General features: G+C 42.4%; 2 protein-coding genes across 2 annotated transcripts in view; one reads left to right on the top strand and one right to left on the bottom strand.

The window, feature by feature from the left end:
- Window positions 1-11597, bottom strand: part of BIVM (basic, immunoglobulin-like variable motif containing) — a 42054-nt gene extending 30457 nt beyond the window's left edge. Inside the window, exons 1-4 of the mRNA XM_008065009.2 lie at window positions 11521-11597; window positions 6229-6332; window positions 5791-5874; window positions 4181-4781 (exon numbers count right to left, since the gene is read on the bottom strand). Of these exons, the coding sequence (XP_008063200.1) occupies window positions 4181-4658 (478 nt within the window). The 5' untranslated portion in view covers window positions 4659-4781; window positions 5791-5874; window positions 6229-6332; window positions 11521-11597. The remainder of the gene's footprint in view (window positions 1-4180; window positions 4782-5790; window positions 5875-6228; window positions 6333-11520) is intronic.
- A 402-nt stretch (window positions 11598-11999) lies between these two features.
- The window catches only part of KDELC1 (KDEL motif containing 1), a 16009-nt gene continuing 9063 nt past the window's right edge, over window positions 12000-18945 (top strand). Inside the window, exons 1-4 of the mRNA XM_008065007.1 lie at window positions 12000-12566; window positions 14129-14334; window positions 16637-16842; window positions 17225-17302. Of these exons, the coding sequence (XP_008063198.1) occupies window positions 12385-12566; window positions 14129-14334; window positions 16637-16842; window positions 17225-17302 (672 nt within the window). The 5' untranslated portion in view covers window positions 12000-12384. The remainder of the gene's footprint in view (window positions 12567-14128; window positions 14335-16636; window positions 16843-17224; window positions 17303-18945) is intronic.

Here is an 18945-nt window from a genome sequence, read left to right as displayed (position 1 = left end):
TGTCTCGCCAAGTTGCCCAGGTGGGTCTCAAACCCGCGGGCTCAGACAATACACTCACCTCAGCCTCCCAGAGGTGCAGGATTACTGAATTTTTTTAAAAATACAAGAGAAGCAACTTGTCACATGCAAGGGATCCTTAATACAAATATCAACAGATTTCTCATAGAAACTTTGGAGGCCAGAAGTTAAGGGCCTGATATACTCAAAGTGCTGAAAAAAAAAAAAAAACCTGTCAACTAAGAATCCTAAATCTAGCAAAACTGTTCTTCAAAAGTGAAGGAGAAATTATGACAATTGTGACATTCCCAAACAAAAACTGAGGGAGTTTGTTACCACTAGACCTGACCTGCAACAAATGTTAAAAGGGATCTTGCAGGTTGAAATAAAAGGATACCAGTCAGTACTTAAAGCCCATGTAAAGAAATAAATATTTCAGTAAAGGTAGACACATGAGGAATTATAAAAGCCTGTGTTATTTAAACTTTGGTTTGCAACTCTACTTCTTGTATTTGACATGATTTAAGAGACTGACACATTTTGTAAAGCTATTATTAGTTTAAAAGCTATTATTATTACTTTGTTTTTAACTCCACATTTTGTTTTCTACATTATTTAACAAATTAATGCAGAAGTTATTACTTTATGTTTTTGGACACACAAAATATAAAGATGTAATTTTATAATATCAATAACTGAAAGTGAGTGAGGATTAAGGTTAAAGGAACAAGTTTTTATGTATATGTCACAAATGGCAAAATGACAGAAGTCTCTTTTTTTCAGTAATTACTTTTTTAAACTCTCCAAGAAAAAGACAGAGATTGGCAGAATGGCTTTTAAAAATATGATCTAGGCCAGGCACAGTGGCTCATGCCTGTAATCCTAGTACTTTGGGAGGCTAAGGTGAGAGGATTGCCTGAGCTCAGAGTTGGAGACCAGCCTGGGCAACGTGGTGAGACCTTATCTCTACAATAAATAAAAAAATTAGCTGGGTGTGGTGGCAATCACCTGGCAACCAGCTACTTGGGAGGCTAAGGCAGACAGATCACCTGAGCCCAGGAGGTCGAGGCTGCAGTAGACTTGATCGTGCCACTGCATTCCAGCCTGAGCAACAGAGTGAGACTCTGACTCAAAAAATAAAAAAGACACATGACCTAACTATATGCTGACTACAAGACACCCACTTTAGATCTAGAGACACAAATAGATTGAAAGTGGACTGTGAAAGTAGATATTCCAAGCAAATCGCTCCCAGAAGAGAACAGGACTGGCTATAAATATGCCAGTCACCAAAAAGGCGAATGCCATATGATTCCACTTAGATGAAGAACCTAGGGTAGACAAATTCACAGAGACAAAAAGTAAAATGACTGCCAGGGGTTGGGGATGGGGGAATAGGGAGTTATTGTTTAATGAGTATAGAGTTTGTTTTTGTAAGGTGAAAAGAGACCAGGGGATGACTTGTGGTGATGGCTACACAACTATATGGACAAACTTAATGCCACTAAACTGTACACTTAAGAATGGTTAAGTGCCTAATCCAGACTTGTACCCAACATCTTTCTTTTTTAAAAGTTTTTTAAAAAGAATGGTTAAGATGGCAATTTTTTAAAAATTTATTTCTGAGTTATAGTCTCATTCTGTTGCCGAGGCTGGAGTACAGTGGCACGCTGCTCACGGCCGCTGCAGCCACAACCTGCTGGGCTCAGGTGATCCTTCCGCCTCAACCTTCCAAGTAGCTAGAACTACAGGCACATGCCACCATGCCCAGGTAATTTTTTTTTTTAAGATTTATTGTAGGGATGAGGTCTCACCAAGTTGTCCAGGCTGGTCTCGAACCTGTAGGCTCAGGCAATTCTCACACCTCGGCCTCCCAAAGTGCTGGGATTATAGGCGTGAGCCACCATGCCCGGCCTAAGATGGTAAGTTTTATATTACATGCACTTTACCACAATCTTCTAAAATGTGTGATTTTTTTAAAAAAAGAAATTAAATGGAGAAAAGACAATTCCACAACCATAGTTGCATATTTTTAACACCCTTCAGCCATTGATAGAGAAAAATAAATAAATAGGGACACAGAATATGGGAAAAAAAACTTCAAACACTTTGACCTAATTAATATTTATAGATACACACAACAACTGCAGAATGTACACTCTTTTCAAGTGAACATGGTACACTCACCAATGGGGTGGTCATCAAATAAGTCTCAGTAAACTTTAAAAGACTGAGATCCTATGTCCTCTGTCCACAGTGGAATTAAATTAGAAATCAATATTCAGAAAAACCACAAATGACTAGAAATCAAACAGCATACATCTAAGCAATGCATGTATCAAAGATGAAACTTTGCAAAGGAAATTATTGAATATTTCAAATTACACCATGATAAAAATGATCATATCAAAATGTGTAGGCAGCAGCTAAAGTAGAACTTAGAGAACAATTTAGAGTATAATTTGTTTATGGTAGAAAAGTCTCATATCAATGATCTAAGCTTCCGTCTTAAGAAGTCAGAAAATGAAGACTAAAGTAAGCCCAAAGTAGGTTGAAGGAAGGAAATAATAAAGATCAGAAATCCATGAAAAAGAAAACAAACAATTGAGAAAATAATAAAAGCTAAAATTTAGTTATTTGAAAAGATGGACAACACTGATAAACTCCTAGCTAGATTGACGAAGAAAAGAAAAAGAAAAACAGTTACCAATATCAGGAATGAAAGAAGAATTATCACAAAAGACTCTATAGACATCAGATGGATGACATCAACTTTAGGCCTGCAAATGTGACAAGTTGAATGAAGGGGACAAATTGAAATTTGTCAGAAATGAACAAGAATCAAGAAATTCAATTATTATAGTTAGAAGTTGTTTTGGAGGTTTTTTTTGTTTTTGTTTTTTAGCAGTTATTGAGAGGATAGAAAAGCTCCCACAGTGGGAGGGGACACTAGGGGGTTGCCTATAGTTAGAGATTTTAATACTCCTTTGAAAACTCTCAGAAAACATAAGGAGAAAAACACTTGCCAACTTGTCTTAAATACCTGCAATAGCCCTAATTGAAAATCCTGACAAAAACATTACAGAAAAAGAAAATTACAGACTCGTTACTCATAAACACAAAGTGAAATCCCCTCACACTTGAGAATTACAAACTTATGTAACATTCTGTGAAACAAATTCATTTTGCAAATGATCAAGAGTGTGGCGGTTTTACAAAATCATCAGAGAAGCTTAGAAGTAAAATACAAATCCTAGTTTCTACTTCTCACTAGCTGTGTGATTTCGAGCAAGAGATATATTCCTCTAAGCCTCCATTTATTCACCTATAAAATGGGAATAACAGTACCTCATGAAATTCCTATTTTTCCCGAGAATTCTAAAGAAAGAAGTAAAAAGCATTTGTATCTGCCACAGGACCACCCCATTACATTTGTGAAAGCTGTGCACTTCGCCCTAGGTGAATACCATCCCCTTAAATTGGGCAATACACAGCCTACTCAGTGGTACACAGAGGCTACGCTGGGTGCTCATACATTTTTTAAAAACCACAAAGTTACAACATTATGTAGTAGAAATTAAAACTGTTTGCTTCGTCAGGAACTATGGTTTCATGTGCCTGCAAGACTGTAAAATAGTAGTATGTCATTTTAACCATGTTATTAATCTTTTCTAAGCTATTGTATGCTTATCTATAATATTTTACAATATTCTTAGATTTTCAAAGCTCTCAAAATACCAAGATTATGCTTGAAGTTTCCAGTGGCAACCCATGAATGAACTAAATGTCCTATGTCCTACATACATTTTTTTTTTTGAGTCAGTCTCGCTCTGTTGCCCTGCTTGGGCTCCAGCTATCCTTCTGCCTCAGCCTTCCATGTAGATGGAACTACAGGCGTGCACTATCACGCCCAGCTCATTTTTTGATTTATTGTAGAGACAAGGTCTCACCAAGTTGCCCAGGCTGGTCTCGTACCCCTGGGCTCACGCAATCCTCTCACCTTGGCCTCCCAAAGGGCTGGGATTATAGGCTTGAGCCACCGTGTCCGGCCCTGTACATTTTTTTTTTAACTACAATGACAGACAAGATGATAGCAATGCTCCTTACTTGGTATGATAAAAAGAATGTATGCTTAATGGCAAGATTAAACAAGATACAGTGTTTGTTTTCTCATTATTTTTACCTGATTTGTGCTTCAAATTGGTGGTCACCGCATCAAATTCAGATTTATCAATTTCCCACGCGAGAGGTAGCTTGCCCAGGCTATTGGATAAGTTTTCCAAGCTATTTTCTTCATTATAGATGATATCCGATGTACTCGTCGGGATACCAATATATCTTGATGAATTACTCCCAGCAGATAAAGAGGTACTATCTGGGAGGCAAGAAGAACGGGATGGATTTGGAGTCTTATAGATTGAGGTTGCCTGGTTGAGGAAGGCATAGTCTGAGCAGATGGCATAAATTTTTTCCCGAGTATGAGTCACTGGACAACTCCATGGATAATGACCATCTCCCTTGGAACCCAAGGGTGCAGCTGAGGCACTTGTGCAGAAAGATTTTACAGCACCTTGTAGACTCTCTTCAGGTGACTTTCTCTCAGATTTGTGCTCACCATTTCCAGAATCATTTGACCTTTCTGTTTCTGCAATGTTAGGCATTGAATACTGCTGTCAAAGTTTCCGTTAGTAGGAATAAGTTGCAACTCTTTCTGTTTCTTGAAAAACAACTTTGGCAATTGTTTATTGCATTCTATAGAAGGTTCAGAGTTGCAGAATGGATTCCTAAGAAAAGAGGGAGGAAAAAAAGTGATCAACAAACTACCAGACACTACAAATTGCTCATAAAAAATCAAGTATTACTCATGTCTTCATTCAATATTTATTGTATAACTACTATATGCCTAGAGTTGTGAGCACTGAGCATCTATCTTATTTTACAAACTAGTTTAAAATAATGTATTGGAATAATTAAAATAATTAACCCAATAAAAATGGACAAAGTATCTGAATAGTCACTTCTCCAAAGATAATAAAGAAATGGCCAATTGGTTGGACATGTAGGCACATGCATGTAGTCCCAGTTACTCAGGAGGTTGAGGTGAGAGGATTGCTTGAGCCCAGGAGTTCAAGACCAGCCTGGGCAATGCAGCAAGATTCCATCTCTACAAACATTTAAAAATTAGTTAGGTGTAACGGTGCACTCCTGTAGTCCCAGATACTCAGGAGACTCAATGGGAAGGATCATCTGAGCTCCCGAGTTCAAGGCTGCAGTGAGCTATGATAGTGCCACTGCACTTTAGCCAGGGTGACAGAGAAAGACCCTGCTGAAAGGGAAGGGGAGGAGAAGGAAGGGGAGAGAAGGGGAGGGAAAGTGAGAGATGAGCAGGGAGGAAGGGTGGGTCAATAAACACATAAGAAGATGCTCAACATCATTAGCCACTATGGAAATGCAAATCAAAACCCCCATGAGTGACAACCTCACACCCACTAGAATGGCCATAATCAAGACGGATAATAACAATGGTGACAAGGATGTGGAAAAATAAGAACCCGCATACTCTTCTAGTGGAAATGTAAACCGATCCAGTCACTTGGAAACATAGTTATTCAAACATTTAAACAAAGTTACCACATGGTACAGTAATTTGAATCCTACCTAAAAAAATAATCCTATCTAAAAAATAATCTACTAGCAAGATATTTTTGAAGTGTATGGGTATTAAAGGTACATGATGAATACTGCTCATAGATTTAAATCAGTAAAAAATATAGAACTTAAAAGACTCATCACCTGAGAAAAAACAGATCCAGTCAAGGTGCCACTAACTTCTGATCAGCCTCAGGAATAACTGAATTTCAAGTCCCAACTGATTCCCTTGGGGGAGAAAAGAGAAAAGTTTAATAGTAACTGAGAGCATACAAGTAACCTAAAGGTTTATACAAAAGCAAGTCCTTGGTGAATCCAACCATCACAGGTGATGCAGGAGACAACCCTCTGCAGGAGCCTGGGCAGAGCATGCAGGTTTCTCAGGGCTCTAGCAAGGGAGCAGCAGATGAGAGATTCAACCCACCTCAGGTGATCAGTTGGCTTTTACCAGTTAATATCTCTGCCAATCTGCTCACTTAAAAAAATTAGAAATGCAAATAACCTTCATAGGTTACCCACCAATGATTATATCAAAACCATCATACATGTCTGAAGCTGAAGGTATTGGCATATTCCACTGACCTGTACTATTGACTGATAGCTTAGGAATGAAAATGACTTGAACTCATTCATGTTTAGAAAGGATGTCAATTTGAGAACCAGGTAGATCCATCCACTCTAGAAATCTAAAAACGAAGACACAAACAAAAACAGTGGCCTATGCTTCCACAAGGTCAGGATCATCATCACCGCCCACGTCCACATCTTGTCACACTGGAAGGTCTTCGAGGCTAATAACATGCAGGGAGCTATCATGAACTATGGTAGAGGCGTTTTGAAGTTTTCATCAGCGTACCCATATTCAAGTGGAGATAAAAGAAGCCAAAATAAAAGAATGTGGCAAGGCTTACAGGACAGTTGTGGGATAAGCATCAATCCTATTTTTAAAAGGCCTATGTTGAAGATATCCTTTGAACAAAACTTTGACTCCAGCTTTAGAGTAATCTGACCTTGATGGACAGTGGAAGAAATCACAATGTGTGAAATTCTTTGAATAAGCATTTATTGATTTTTTTAAAAATAATTTTGTCTAATGTTCTACAAGCATAATGAAAAAAACTCTACAGTTTGTAGAAATTCAGCATGTAAAAAAAAAACCATCATATAAACACTGAATGACAAAAACCTATGACTAAGGCTCCAAGAAATATCAGAAAACTATTTACCCAAGAGACCCTAGGTAATCCTGATCTGTGAGGAGAAAAAGGTACAGGTACTGCATATCATTCCTGTCATTTAAGGAAACAGAACTGCTTACAAAGAGGACTCCACATGCAATTCCACTTTTTATTCTTATTCTAAAGTCGGCGTCTCCCTGTGTTGTCCCAAGTTGTCTGTAACTCCTGGCCTCAAGCAATCTGATCTTCCCACCTCAGCCTCCCAGAGCACTGTGATGACAGGTGTAAGCCACCATGCTGGGCCCATTTTCTTTTCTTTTAAAAGATGCTCTCTCTCTATTCAAGCCTTGAGGTAGTGGTTTTAAAATAATTTGTGCAGAGTTTATATAGTTGTTTGTAGGAGGGTCAGTTTGGTAGTGGCATCACCACCAAATATTTCACTTTGAAAACTTTCACTTTCTTTCGGTTAAAAAAAAAATCGCTGGAGTAGGTAGAGTGGATCTGTAGACAGGAAGCATTGATGCTTTCTCTTTCTTACTCATTCTGTGGTGGGATGCTGCCAGGGGAAAAAGATGCCAAGGAAAGTTCAGTTGTACAGACCAAACTCTGGTCTATTCGGAGTATTGAGTTTCTCAGATTCTTAGCAGAGGTCCTGCATAGTACTTTCCATTTCTTATCTGTGATCTTCATGCCTTTCTCTAAAAGCCAGTGTGGTGGAAAGAGTATCTATTTGTGGTGTTGGTGTTGTGGGGGTGGGCAGTGGTAGGTGGGAAAGAAAAGCGCATATGGTCTCAGTGAGGGGCAACGGGGAAAGGTTACAGGAGTTAATTTGGTGGGGTAGAGGGGACAGTTCCAGGCCCTGTCCTTTTTATATCCTTATCTCAAACATAGCTTCCACCTTGCCATGACATCCTTCCTCAAAACGAATGCAATTTTTCCCAGAGGACAAGCTCTCTGGGCATACATGGCATATTTGTATCAAAAATGTGGGCAAAAGGAAGTTACTGCATTTGAGCACAAAAGTTGACCCTGAGCTTCCTGGACACTGAAGATAAGAAAGAACACAGCACTTGACTAATAAAAAATATAACAGTCTGGTTTTGTTTGTTTGTGGCTTGGGTTTGACTGCATTTAAATAAGGGTCACTGAACAAGAGTGAACTCTTCGGTCACAGTTTTACCAAAAAAAGTGAAGAGTCACATAAGGACCTGTTTTATATTGACTATTACTAAAAACCAAGACAGGAAACTTTCTCATTTGAAACACTGTTTTTTAGGAGTGTGTGTGTGTGTGTGTGTGTGTGTGTTGACACTAGTTTCCCTTTATTTCTGATTATTTCTTTATATCCATCTTTACAGGGGTAACTCCCTATGTGAACTACTCAAGCCTGAATTTCACTTGGGAAACGTAGATTCCTTGTACCAAATGGATAGTATCCATGTTCCCAGAGGTCTCATTGGCTTTCCAAGTCAATAGTTATCCTCCGCTTCGAGCCTCTGCCGCAACATGTTCCTTTCTTCTGCTCACACTAAGCGGGTTTCTGAAACGGCAGGGTTCTGTGCTGAAACGTTTATGTAAATTTCTCTTTGCAAATGAGTGTAGTATTCTTAGATTTTTATTAAGTAAAACATATCACAGGAAAAAAATTTGCAAAGTACCAAAAGATGTTACATAGACTGCTAGTGTTTACTTTCTCTCCACACTGCCTGTCTGATTCATGTCAAATCTCCCACGATGGTAAGAGCAATCTGGGGCCAAAGGGGGCTTCTATAATTGGGACCATGCCTTTGGTCAGATCCTCACTTTCTTAAAGTGTACTAAGCATAATTTATTACAGACAACAGAGTCACTATAGACATCAGTTGTTGTATTCTACTGTAATTATAGCCTCAGGAAATACTGAGGTATAGAAAAGCCTTGGGTCCCTCCACTTAATAGCCTGCAGCTGTCACGATTTTGTATCGCCTTCTGTCTTATTTATAAAACTCCTAGCTCCCCCATCCATCCTCATGAGTTGACATTCCTAATCTAATTTGTGCATAGATATTAGAAAATAAGATTTGCTACATATATATGATCACAGAACTCCTCCTGCAGGAAACCCTCTGTTTTTCTTTTTTTATTTTTGAGTTGGAGTCTCACTCTGTTGGCCAGGCTGGAATGCTGTGGCACGCTCACCAAGACCCTAGTGTCGACCTGCTGGGCTCCGGCGATCCTCAGCCTTCCAAGTAGCCGGAACCACGGGCACGCAATACCACGCCCAGTTAATTTTTGATTTATTGTAGAGACGAGGTCTCGTCAAGTTGCCCGGGCTGGTCCAGCCTCCGTTTTTAAAACAAAAGGCCAACTCTTTATCTGACCCCACCAGTATCTAGTTAGAGTCCCCTGCCGTTTCCTCAGTGCTCACTTCAAACTTTTTGGTTCTCAGAATACTGTTCCCTCTCACGGACCCTCCTTTATTTACTTAATTCCCATTCATCTTCCTAATATCAGATCGAATGTCACTTTCCGGGAGAAACTTCCTTTGCTCCTCAAACTAAACCGGGTCACCCCTATATACTCCCACTTCATTCTTGCACAGGTGTTACCAGGGGGCAATTTTACACTTATATTTGTGTGTTTGTGTTTACACGATGAATGTCTGCCTTTGTGAGTCTGGTTTTCCCGTCTATTGTTATCTCCAGGGCCTGGCACTTGTAGAAGTTTCGCTCAACAGATATTTTATAAGTGTCTACAACATGCCAGGCATTTATTGTAAACCTCATTTTGATTGACTGAGCTTCCCTGTTCCACATTAAGTGAGGCGTTGCTATATTGAAATTTACTCTAAGGGCTAATTTGCTACTGAATGGCTTATTCCTGAAACCATGTCTCAAGCAGCAGAAGTATTGGTTAACTGCATGCGAAGCGAAATTTTATAAAATGGCAAGTTTTAAATGTACTCCTAAGGCTCACACCTTGTAATCCCAGCACTTTGGGAGGCCTTGGCTAGAGGATGGCTTGAACTCAGGTGTCTGAGACCAGCCTAGGCAACATAGCGAGGCCTGTACGAAAATAAAATAAAATTAAAAAATGAACCAGGAGTGGTGGCCACGCTTGCAGTCCCCTGCTACTCGGGAAGCAGAGATGGAAGGATCCACCATCAATCAATCAAAGCACTCTTAGAGAAATATTGCTAAAAGTCATTGGAACGAATTGTTCTGTAAAATAAACATCCCGTTTGTAAAGTCAATATTCATCGCCTAGGTTATAGTATTTTCTAGTTATGCTTTAAGTCTGTTATTCTTAAGTATCAAGTTTATGAGAGAACTAACATCGTTTAAAAAAAATCTCTACGGTAAGGCCTTTTAAAGGACAACTATTATGATCTATATTCTGTATAGAAGGCAGTTGAGACGCAGGTGCCCTCGCTCAGTAACTTAAAGGTCGAATACATGCCCGAGGGCGAGACCTGAAGCGCTGGGAGCCCTTCCCAACCAATGTCCTCCCCACGTCCTCCAGGCCCCCTCCTCCTCCTGAGACCTGCCCCCTCCAGCACCGGGGCCGCCAGCCTACCCTGGGAAACCGGGAATCCTTGGCGCACGGCACCCGCTCGGAGCCTACGCTCGGGGGGAGGCGGGCGAGCCCACCGCCCTCCTCCGTGAAGCTCGCGCCACGGCCGGGTATAGAGGCCGCCGGGACAGAGGCGACAGTGGCGCAGGCCGATCCCGGCCGCGCAGAGCTAGGGTGCGCGCAGGCGGCGCCAGCCCGGAGCAGGAAGCGCAGCTGCGCCCACTGCCCGCAGCCCCGGCGTCCCTCTCCAGGGCCAGGCGTCCCCAGGCTCTGCACCGGCCGAGGACGGCCGAGGCCTCCCTCCTCGCCCCTCCTCCGCCATCCTCCTTCCCTCACCCGCCGGAAGACGAGGTTCTCCGAGAGGGGGAGCGCGCGGAGGCCAGAGGGTGGTCCCCTCGAAGCTGCCCGGCGATCGGGGGACGCTCCGGGTGCTAATGGGGCAACACGGGCAGTTGGTGCATCCGGGCAAAGACGGGAGCCCTCTGATCCGAGTGTTTAAATAAACGAGTTAATATCATTAATCATGACAATTGCACAAAAGAAATAGAAGAGAAACCCTCTGCCCTGGCGCACAGCCAGGTCCGCTTGGATGGCAGAGTCCGCTCGACCCGTCTGGGTTGTCTGGGTAGCTGACCAGAGGGACACAGCCAGAGAAGGCCACGGGCCCACCTCCGGAGCTGACCACAGGTGCTCCTCAGGGCAGCGCACCCGCGACTCCACCTGGAGACGGCCCTGGCCTGGGTGCGGGAGTGCAGAAGGAAGGGACCGCCACCGAGCGCCGGCTCCACCCTGTCCAGCGGACGTGGACACCGATGCCTAAACCCGGGCCACCGCTGTCTGCAGGGACACTTCCAAATCGAGCCTTGTACACGAGAAGGCTAGTCCCTTCTCTCCCTGGCGATTCTCTTCTCCCTGCGACCCAGCTCTTCACCCCCCTCCTTCCCAGGAGGACGCGCACCCATGCGGTGGCCTCCATTCGGACGCCGCAGGGCTCCAGAGAGGCGATGACCCTTCGTACCCCAAGCGGCGACGGTTGAGCCTAAAGCTCACCCCGGTTGGTGGCGCCCGGGTGACCCGCGGAGGGCGGGCGCGCAAGGCGCACCGCTGGCCGCCACCTCTGCCCATGCCCACAGCCCCGGGGTACCTCTGGCCTGTTCAACGGGGTCAGGTCGTGCGGCCGCGGCTGAACCTGGCACTGGACCTGGATCACAGCTTCCAGCGCGCGGCCCGCAACGCGCCTCCAGTTACCCTGGGGCTTGTCCCATCGGAGCGCGCGGGGACAGCACCCTGGACTGCGTTGTCCGGCGACGGGTCGTCGGATATCATTGACAACACCTTCCTTTCGGCGTGTCCTATGCCTGTCCTATGCCTGTCCTCTGCATGTGCGGAGGACAGGGTGACCAAAAGGAAAACTGTGAGCCGCGCCTCCAGCCCCGCGCGCCCCTCGGTTGGGCGTCTGGAGTATTTCTCTGTTCCCCAAAAGCCTTCACCAAAAAGTAAATAAAGCGGCTGGAGATGGCCAAACCTGGCAGGATTTCCGCTAGCCCTGTCGGGGACTACACATCCCAGGGAGCCCGGGGCGCCGGGACGCGTGTTCACTCCGCCATCCACTTGGAGAAGACCTTACTAAGCCTGGCCCGACGCACGGGCCAATCCTGTCGCCTTATACCTTGGCGGGGACCGGGGCCGGATTCGCCCCCAAATGATGCTCCGGTGGCAGGAGCGGCGCCAGTTTGTCAGTGTCCCGGGAGAGAGGAACGGCGTGGCTCTCGCCCGTTTCAGCAGAACGACTCGCATCCCTCACCTGGACGTGCCAGGGCCCCGGTGGTGATTTTCCCGGGGACGGTGGAGACCCGCGCGCCTGCCCGGCACATCAAGCGACACCCTGCGGAGCCGTGTTTGCTGCTGTGATCGGCCGACGTGCCCCCTGCGGAAGCCTGGGCTGGTCCCGTGCACCTCGTCCACGTCTTCGTTTATCTGTGGATCATTTCGGAAGTCCGTCTTGTAAATGTTCAGCATTTTGCTGACTTACTGCTTCTTTCTGGGGACGGCTCCAACGCTTGCCGAGACCGGCGGAGAGAGGCGACTGAGCCCGGAGAAGAGCGAAATATGGGGACCCGGGCTAAAAGCAGGCGTCGTCCTTCCCGCCCGCTATTTCTATATTCAGGCGGTGGACACATCAGGGAATAAGTAAGTCGGGAAACGGCTCCTGAACTGTTTTGGATTGCAGTCAGAACTGGTTTTCCCTTCAAGAGTTCCCTCTCCAAGAACTACTTTCTCCACAGCCGTTTAAATTACAGGATATCTGGTTGTAAGTCTCCCTGTCCCAATCAATTTTTCCTGTAGCTGTAGAAGTAATCCTGAATTATATTATACGTGTATTTTATATGTGTGTGTATATATATACCTATATGAAATAATATAATAACAGCTCTTCTTTTATTAATAGCTGTGTGGATAGAGATTCCCGCACTATCAGAGCAAGACAAAGCCCTCCCACTTCTCTGAAAATACTATTTCTAACTACCTTGCACATAAGCTAATTTTAAGGAATTTAAAACTAGTTCTTAGGGATTTGGTTGGCTGCCCTCAATTTTCAGGTAGACATCTGCAGGCAGGCATGTCTTGAAACTCAAAAAGAAGGATGCAGTACTACTTGAAACTTTAGAGTTTGGAGAGAGAGAGCAAAGTGTGAGTCTCTTATATGATTGCAACAAACATTTATTTCATTCCAATGAGTTCAATACATTAACATTATATTTAAAACATAGTTTTATAATTCAGATACTTTGAAATGATTGTCTTTATTATTGGTGGATGCTGGCAGTGTATATTTCATAAGGGGAAAACATCTTGAAATAGAAAGGTTTTTAAATCAAATAAAAGGAAGGTTTTTTATAAATGTTGTTTGGCTATAAATACTACAATTGAGGAAAATAAATACCATCTTCATAGCAAGCAAACGTTACAGTACTAGGATGATCTGCTACGTACTTTGTTTTGCCCATGGCTAAGCATGATTTATAATACTGATATTTTAAAGAATCATTGACTTTTTCAAAAATAAGATTATTATCTTTGGAGGTACCCTTTGTTCACAAATTTCCAGATGTGATGGCATGAAATAAATGATAGATTGGTAAGATTTGTCTATATGGAATGCATAGGTCTTTTCTGTGCTTGTATAGGTTAGTAAGCCTTAACAATATCCCCTTGAGATTATCTAATGAAACTTTTTTGTTATGTAGGCCATTGTCCTCCTCTTAAAAAAAAAAAAAATCTGATCCATTGTATTCATTCTGGTACTGAAAGCATAAGAGAGAAGAAGCAATGGTATGTTAAAGAAAGAAAGTGGAGAATAGAAGAGTTTCCAGACTGAAAAGCATAATAATCTTGTGCATTTGGCCAGGCCCGGTGGCTCAAGCCAGTAATCCCAGCACTTTGGGAGGCCAAGGTGAGGGGATTGCCTGAGCCCAGGGGCTTGAGAATAGCCCAGCAAGACCTCGTCTTTACAATAAATAGAGAATTAGCCGGGTGTGATAGCATGTGCCTATCATTCCAGCTACTTGGAAGGCTGAGGCAGAAGGGTCACCAGAACCTAGCAGGTTGACGCTGGGGTGACCTTGAGCATGCCACTACACTCCAACCTGGGTGATGGAGTGAGACTCCAACTCAAAATAATCATCATCATCATCATCATCTTGTGCATTTCTTAAAATAGTCTTTATATCACATTGCTCTTCCCATCACAGATTCACATCTTCTCCGGGTGAAAAGGTCTTCCAGGTGAAAATCTCAGCCCCCGAGGAGCAATTCACCAGAGTTGGAGTCCAGGTTTTAGACCGAAAGGATGGGTCCTTCATAGTAAGATATAGAATGTATGCAAGCTACAAAAACCTGAAGGTAGAAGTTAAATTCCAAGGTCAACATGTGGCCAAATCCCCATATATTTTAAAAGGTAATTTGAGACAGAGTTTCCTCATTCCATTAACAAAAACAACTTAGTGGGATGTGGGTTTTTGGGGGGTTTTTTTCCACTGAAAGAAAAAAATAGACATTTTCTACTTGAAAGCTAAATTAGAAGTCCTGGTAAAAGAGAGAAATTCAAGATTGGAAAGGAAATTCTATTTTTTTAAAGGCAAGAAACATATGAATAGAGAATTTGCTCCTTGAAGATACAACATTGGCAAAAATAATAAGGTTTTGTATATGATCACATGTGATACTTTCTTCACGGGAAATGTATAACTTAAGTAACTGATAAGTTTACTGCAATTCGATAGATCACTTAGGGATGGGAGATGTCTTGAATGGGGAGTAGGAGTTGGTTTTTGTTTTCTATCCTTGTTCCAGTGCTGTTTTTCCAGAGAAATTCTCTGGTTTTTCTTATAATAATTTTGATATGAATGAGAGTACAACTTTGTTATCTAGAGCCATCTCCTCCCTCTCACAATGGACAGTACCCCCCAAAAAGTGGGGAAGCAGTGAATATACAAAGGCAGCAATCTGCCCTGTTCCCCCTCCTACCCTTAAGAGAGTTGAACATATTCTTGTGTCTGGGTTCCTTTCCTATATTCCACCAGAACCACTTGGGACAATATAATCAGCCAAACCTTAAAAGAATATTCCCTTGGCAGCCTCTGCCTAGGTCACATGGGAATCTGAGAATTATAGAAAGGAATGACAGTTAAAATCTCAGTTTAAGCTGGGCACGGTGGCTTTCACCTGTAATCCCAGCATTTTGGGAGGCCGAGGCGGAAGGATTGCTTGAGCCCAGGAGTTAGAGACCAACCTTGGCAGCATCGCAAAAACTGTCTTTACAAAAAATTTTTTTAAATTGCCAGACTTGGTGGCACACACCTGTTGTCCCAGCTACTCGGGATGCTAAGGTGGAAGGATCGCCTGAGCCCAGAAGGTTGAGACTGTCATGAGCCATGATCATGCTACTGCACTCCAGCCTGGGTGACAGAGTAACACCCCAACTCAAATAAAAAATCTCAGTTTATATTCTGCTATATCATGTTAGTATTATTTCTATAAATATATAATTAATTCATTATAACATTAGTAAAATGAAGTGTTTTGAGGATTACTTTTGCTTCTTTATACTTCTTTTTAAAAAAGTATAGTAGAGGTTTCCTGTTTACTTTTGTTATTAATCATTTGCCCATTGAGAACTTGAAGAACTTGTCTGTGTAATAGATCATCAAACTAATAAATAATAATTCATATCACTTTTATCTTTCATTAAAACACATATATTCCTCTGATATCCTTTTACCAGTATTTGGTGATTCTTTTTTTTTTTTTTGAGTCAGAGTCTCACTGTCACCCAGGCTGTAGTGCATTGGCACACTCACGACCACCACAGCCTTGACCTGCTGGGCTCAGAAGATCCTTCCACCTCACCCTTCCAAGTAGCTGGAATTACAGGCGCATGTACCATGCCCAGCTAATTTTTTTGATTTATCGTAGAGACAAGGTCTCACCAAGTTGCCCAGGCTGGTCTCAACCATGGGATTCAGGCAGTCCTCTTGTCTCGGTCTCCCAAAGCTCAGGGTTTACAGGCTTGAGCCACCGTGCCCGGCTGGTGATTCTCAAGTACATAAAACATAAAGAATAATGAACTACAGTATCTCCTATAGAGTATAAATCGGTACCCATTGGCTTTTTTTTTTTTAACTCATGCAAAGTGGACCTGATTATGAAAATAATCACTTCACTATGAAGACCTGTCAGTGTAGAAGGCTGCCTTACTTGCAATGTCCCATTGTAGTAAAAATGTATTTATTTTAGAATATAATTTCAATCAATATACCCTTCCTATCTAACTAGGCAAAATTCATGGCTGGGCATGGTGGCTCATGCCTGTAATCCCAGCATTTTGGGAGGCCGAGACAGGAGGATCGCTTGAGCCCAGGAGTTCGAGTCCAGCATGGGCAACATAGTGAGACCTCATCTGTTTTAAATTTTAAATTTTAAAAAATTTAAAAATATTAGCCGGACATGGTGGCACACATCTATAGTCCCAGCAATTTGAGAAGTTGAGATGGGAGGATCACTTGAGTCCAGGTAGTCGAGGATGCAGTGAGCTGTAATTGTATCACTGCACTCCAGCCTGGGCAACAGAGTGAGACCCTGTCTCAAAAAAAAAAAAAAATTTCATGATGCCACAATGCCACATTTTGAATATTTGTATATGTGTTTCAAGTGCTGAGTGAAATTATTACTGTTGTACTTCCTTATTTGTATGTAAATAGGGCCAGTTTACCATGAGAATTGTGACTGTCCTTTGGAAGACAGTGCAGCCTGGCTACGGGAGATGAACTGCCCAGAAACCATTACTCAGATTCAGAAAGATCTGGCACATTTTCCTACTGTCGATCCAGAAAAGATCGCAACGGAAATCCCAAAAAGGTTTGGACAGAGGCAGAGCTTGTGTCACTACGCCGTAAAGGATAACAAGGTACAACACATGATCAAAGTTTGCTTGTTTAAAAGGGCTTTTTTGTGTGTGTTTGGACAATTTAGCTGCAATTAGCTAAATAGTTTTATTAAACATCATCCCAGCACTGTGGAAGGCTGAGGCCCAAAGATCACTTTAGCCTACAGGTTTGAGACCAGCCTGGACAACATAGTGAGATCTTGTCTCTACAAAAAATTTTAAAAATATTAGCCAGGCATGGTGGCACACATCTGTAGTCCCAACATCTCGGAAGGTTGAGATGGAAGTATCACGCTAGTGATCATTCTAGTGAGGAATATTGTGACAAGCTTTTCCTCAGCGGAATCCATGGAAGATGAACTGCCTAGAAACCATTACACACAAATGTTGAATTCTCTTTTAGGTTTATATCAGGACTCATGGTGAACATGTTGGTTTTAGGATTTTCATGGATGCCATACTACTTTCTTTGACTAGAAAGGTAAGTGTGTACTTTCTCTTAGATATAATAGATAATTTAAGCCCAGGCTTTATAATATAATTTTGCAAAATAAACATAATAACAACTTCAGGGATGTTGTATTCTGGAGCCTTATTATAATGTTATTCTGAAGTTTTGTGTCATGTAGCTTACCTCTATTTATTTCCTAGGGCTACTGTGACAAAGTGCTTCAAACTGGTAAAATAACAGAAATGTATTTCTCCCAGTTCTGGAGGGCAGAAGTTTAAGATCAAAGTGTGAGAAGGGCCATACTCTCTCTGAGATGCTAGATTGACTTCTTCCTTGCCTCTTCCTAGCTTCTGGTCCCTCTGAGATGCTCATGGGTAGCAATTTTTCCCTGCCTCTTTCTAGCTTCTGATGGGGGCTCTCAATCTTTGGTATTTCGTGATTTCCAGCCACACCCCTGCAATCCTGCCTATGTTGCCACTTGGTCTTCTCCTGTCATATGTCTGTGTCTCCTCCCTTCTCATTAAGACACCACTCCTATTGAGTTGACAGCCCACACCACTTCAGTATGACCTCATCCCAGTCAATTACATCTGCAATGACCCTATTTCCAAATAAGGTCATTCTAAGATACTAGAGTTTAGGACTGTACCATATCTTTTTCAGGGACACCATTCAACCTTAGCAGTACTTTATAGAGGAAAGAAAATGCCTTATCATAAAATTATTTGGGTACTAAACCTACTTTGAGTACAAAGAAGACACACCTTATACTGCATCCTGTTCCTTGGTATGGTGTGCTTTAATAAGGTTCTAGTGAAATACTTTGACAGGAATGTTAAAATGGCATATGAGAAAACTTCACCAACATTTCTACTAATTATATGCTTATAATCTATTAATATTATAATTATTTATTTATTAAATAATTTGTGTGCATATCTGGATGGGATTACTCATGAAAAATCACAGTGACTTCTCAAGATTGCAGAGTACTTACAGTCAGTTAATTCTGAATGTAGGTAGTCACATGGCATCAGTATTATGCCTCCTTTAAATTAAAACATCAGAGTACTGGCAGACTTTTCTTGCTCATCTGTGTTAATCTTAAATAAGAATGTTCTTTGGTATTCCAATTTCTTAAGAGGCTTCTCAGACTGATCAATAGCATTCTTGCCTTAAAATATATATTTTTATGTAAGTTATGTATTGTTTTGCAAATCTTCTAAGCATTTTTCGTGGTTAGATAAGGCAGTTTCTTTCAACATGTTCATATGATTTGTCAGCAGAGGCAGCATCGCTTGAAATGTACCATGCAGGCCTTGATATTAGGCTCAAATCCTGACATTCAAATCATGATCTCACCACCTACCTGGTGTATGTTTTTAAAAACAAAAGCAGGCCAGGCTCAGTGGCTCAACCTGTAATCCCAGCACTTTGGGAGGCCAAGGTGAGCGGATTGCCTGTGGGTTCAAGACCACCCCAGGCAACTTGGCAAAACCTTGCATCTACAATACATAAAAAAATTAGCCAGGCGTGGTAGCGCACACCTGTAGTTCCAGCTCCTTGGAAGGCTGAGGTGGAAGGATAGCTGGAGCCCAGTGGGTCACGCTGGGGTGGCCATGAGTGTGCCACTGCACTCCAGCCCAGGTGACGGAGTGAGACTCCAACTCAAA

The sequence above is a fragment of the Carlito syrichta genome, unplaced genomic scaffold (genome assembly GCF_000164805.1).
Source record: "Carlito syrichta isolate Samal-C Ts95f unplaced genomic scaffold, Tarsius_syrichta-2.0.1 Scaffold308132, whole genome shotgun sequence".
Lineage (NCBI taxonomy): Eukaryota > Metazoa > Chordata > Mammalia > Primates > Tarsiidae > Carlito > Carlito syrichta.
This window is presented reverse-complemented; position numbering and strand designations above follow the sequence as displayed.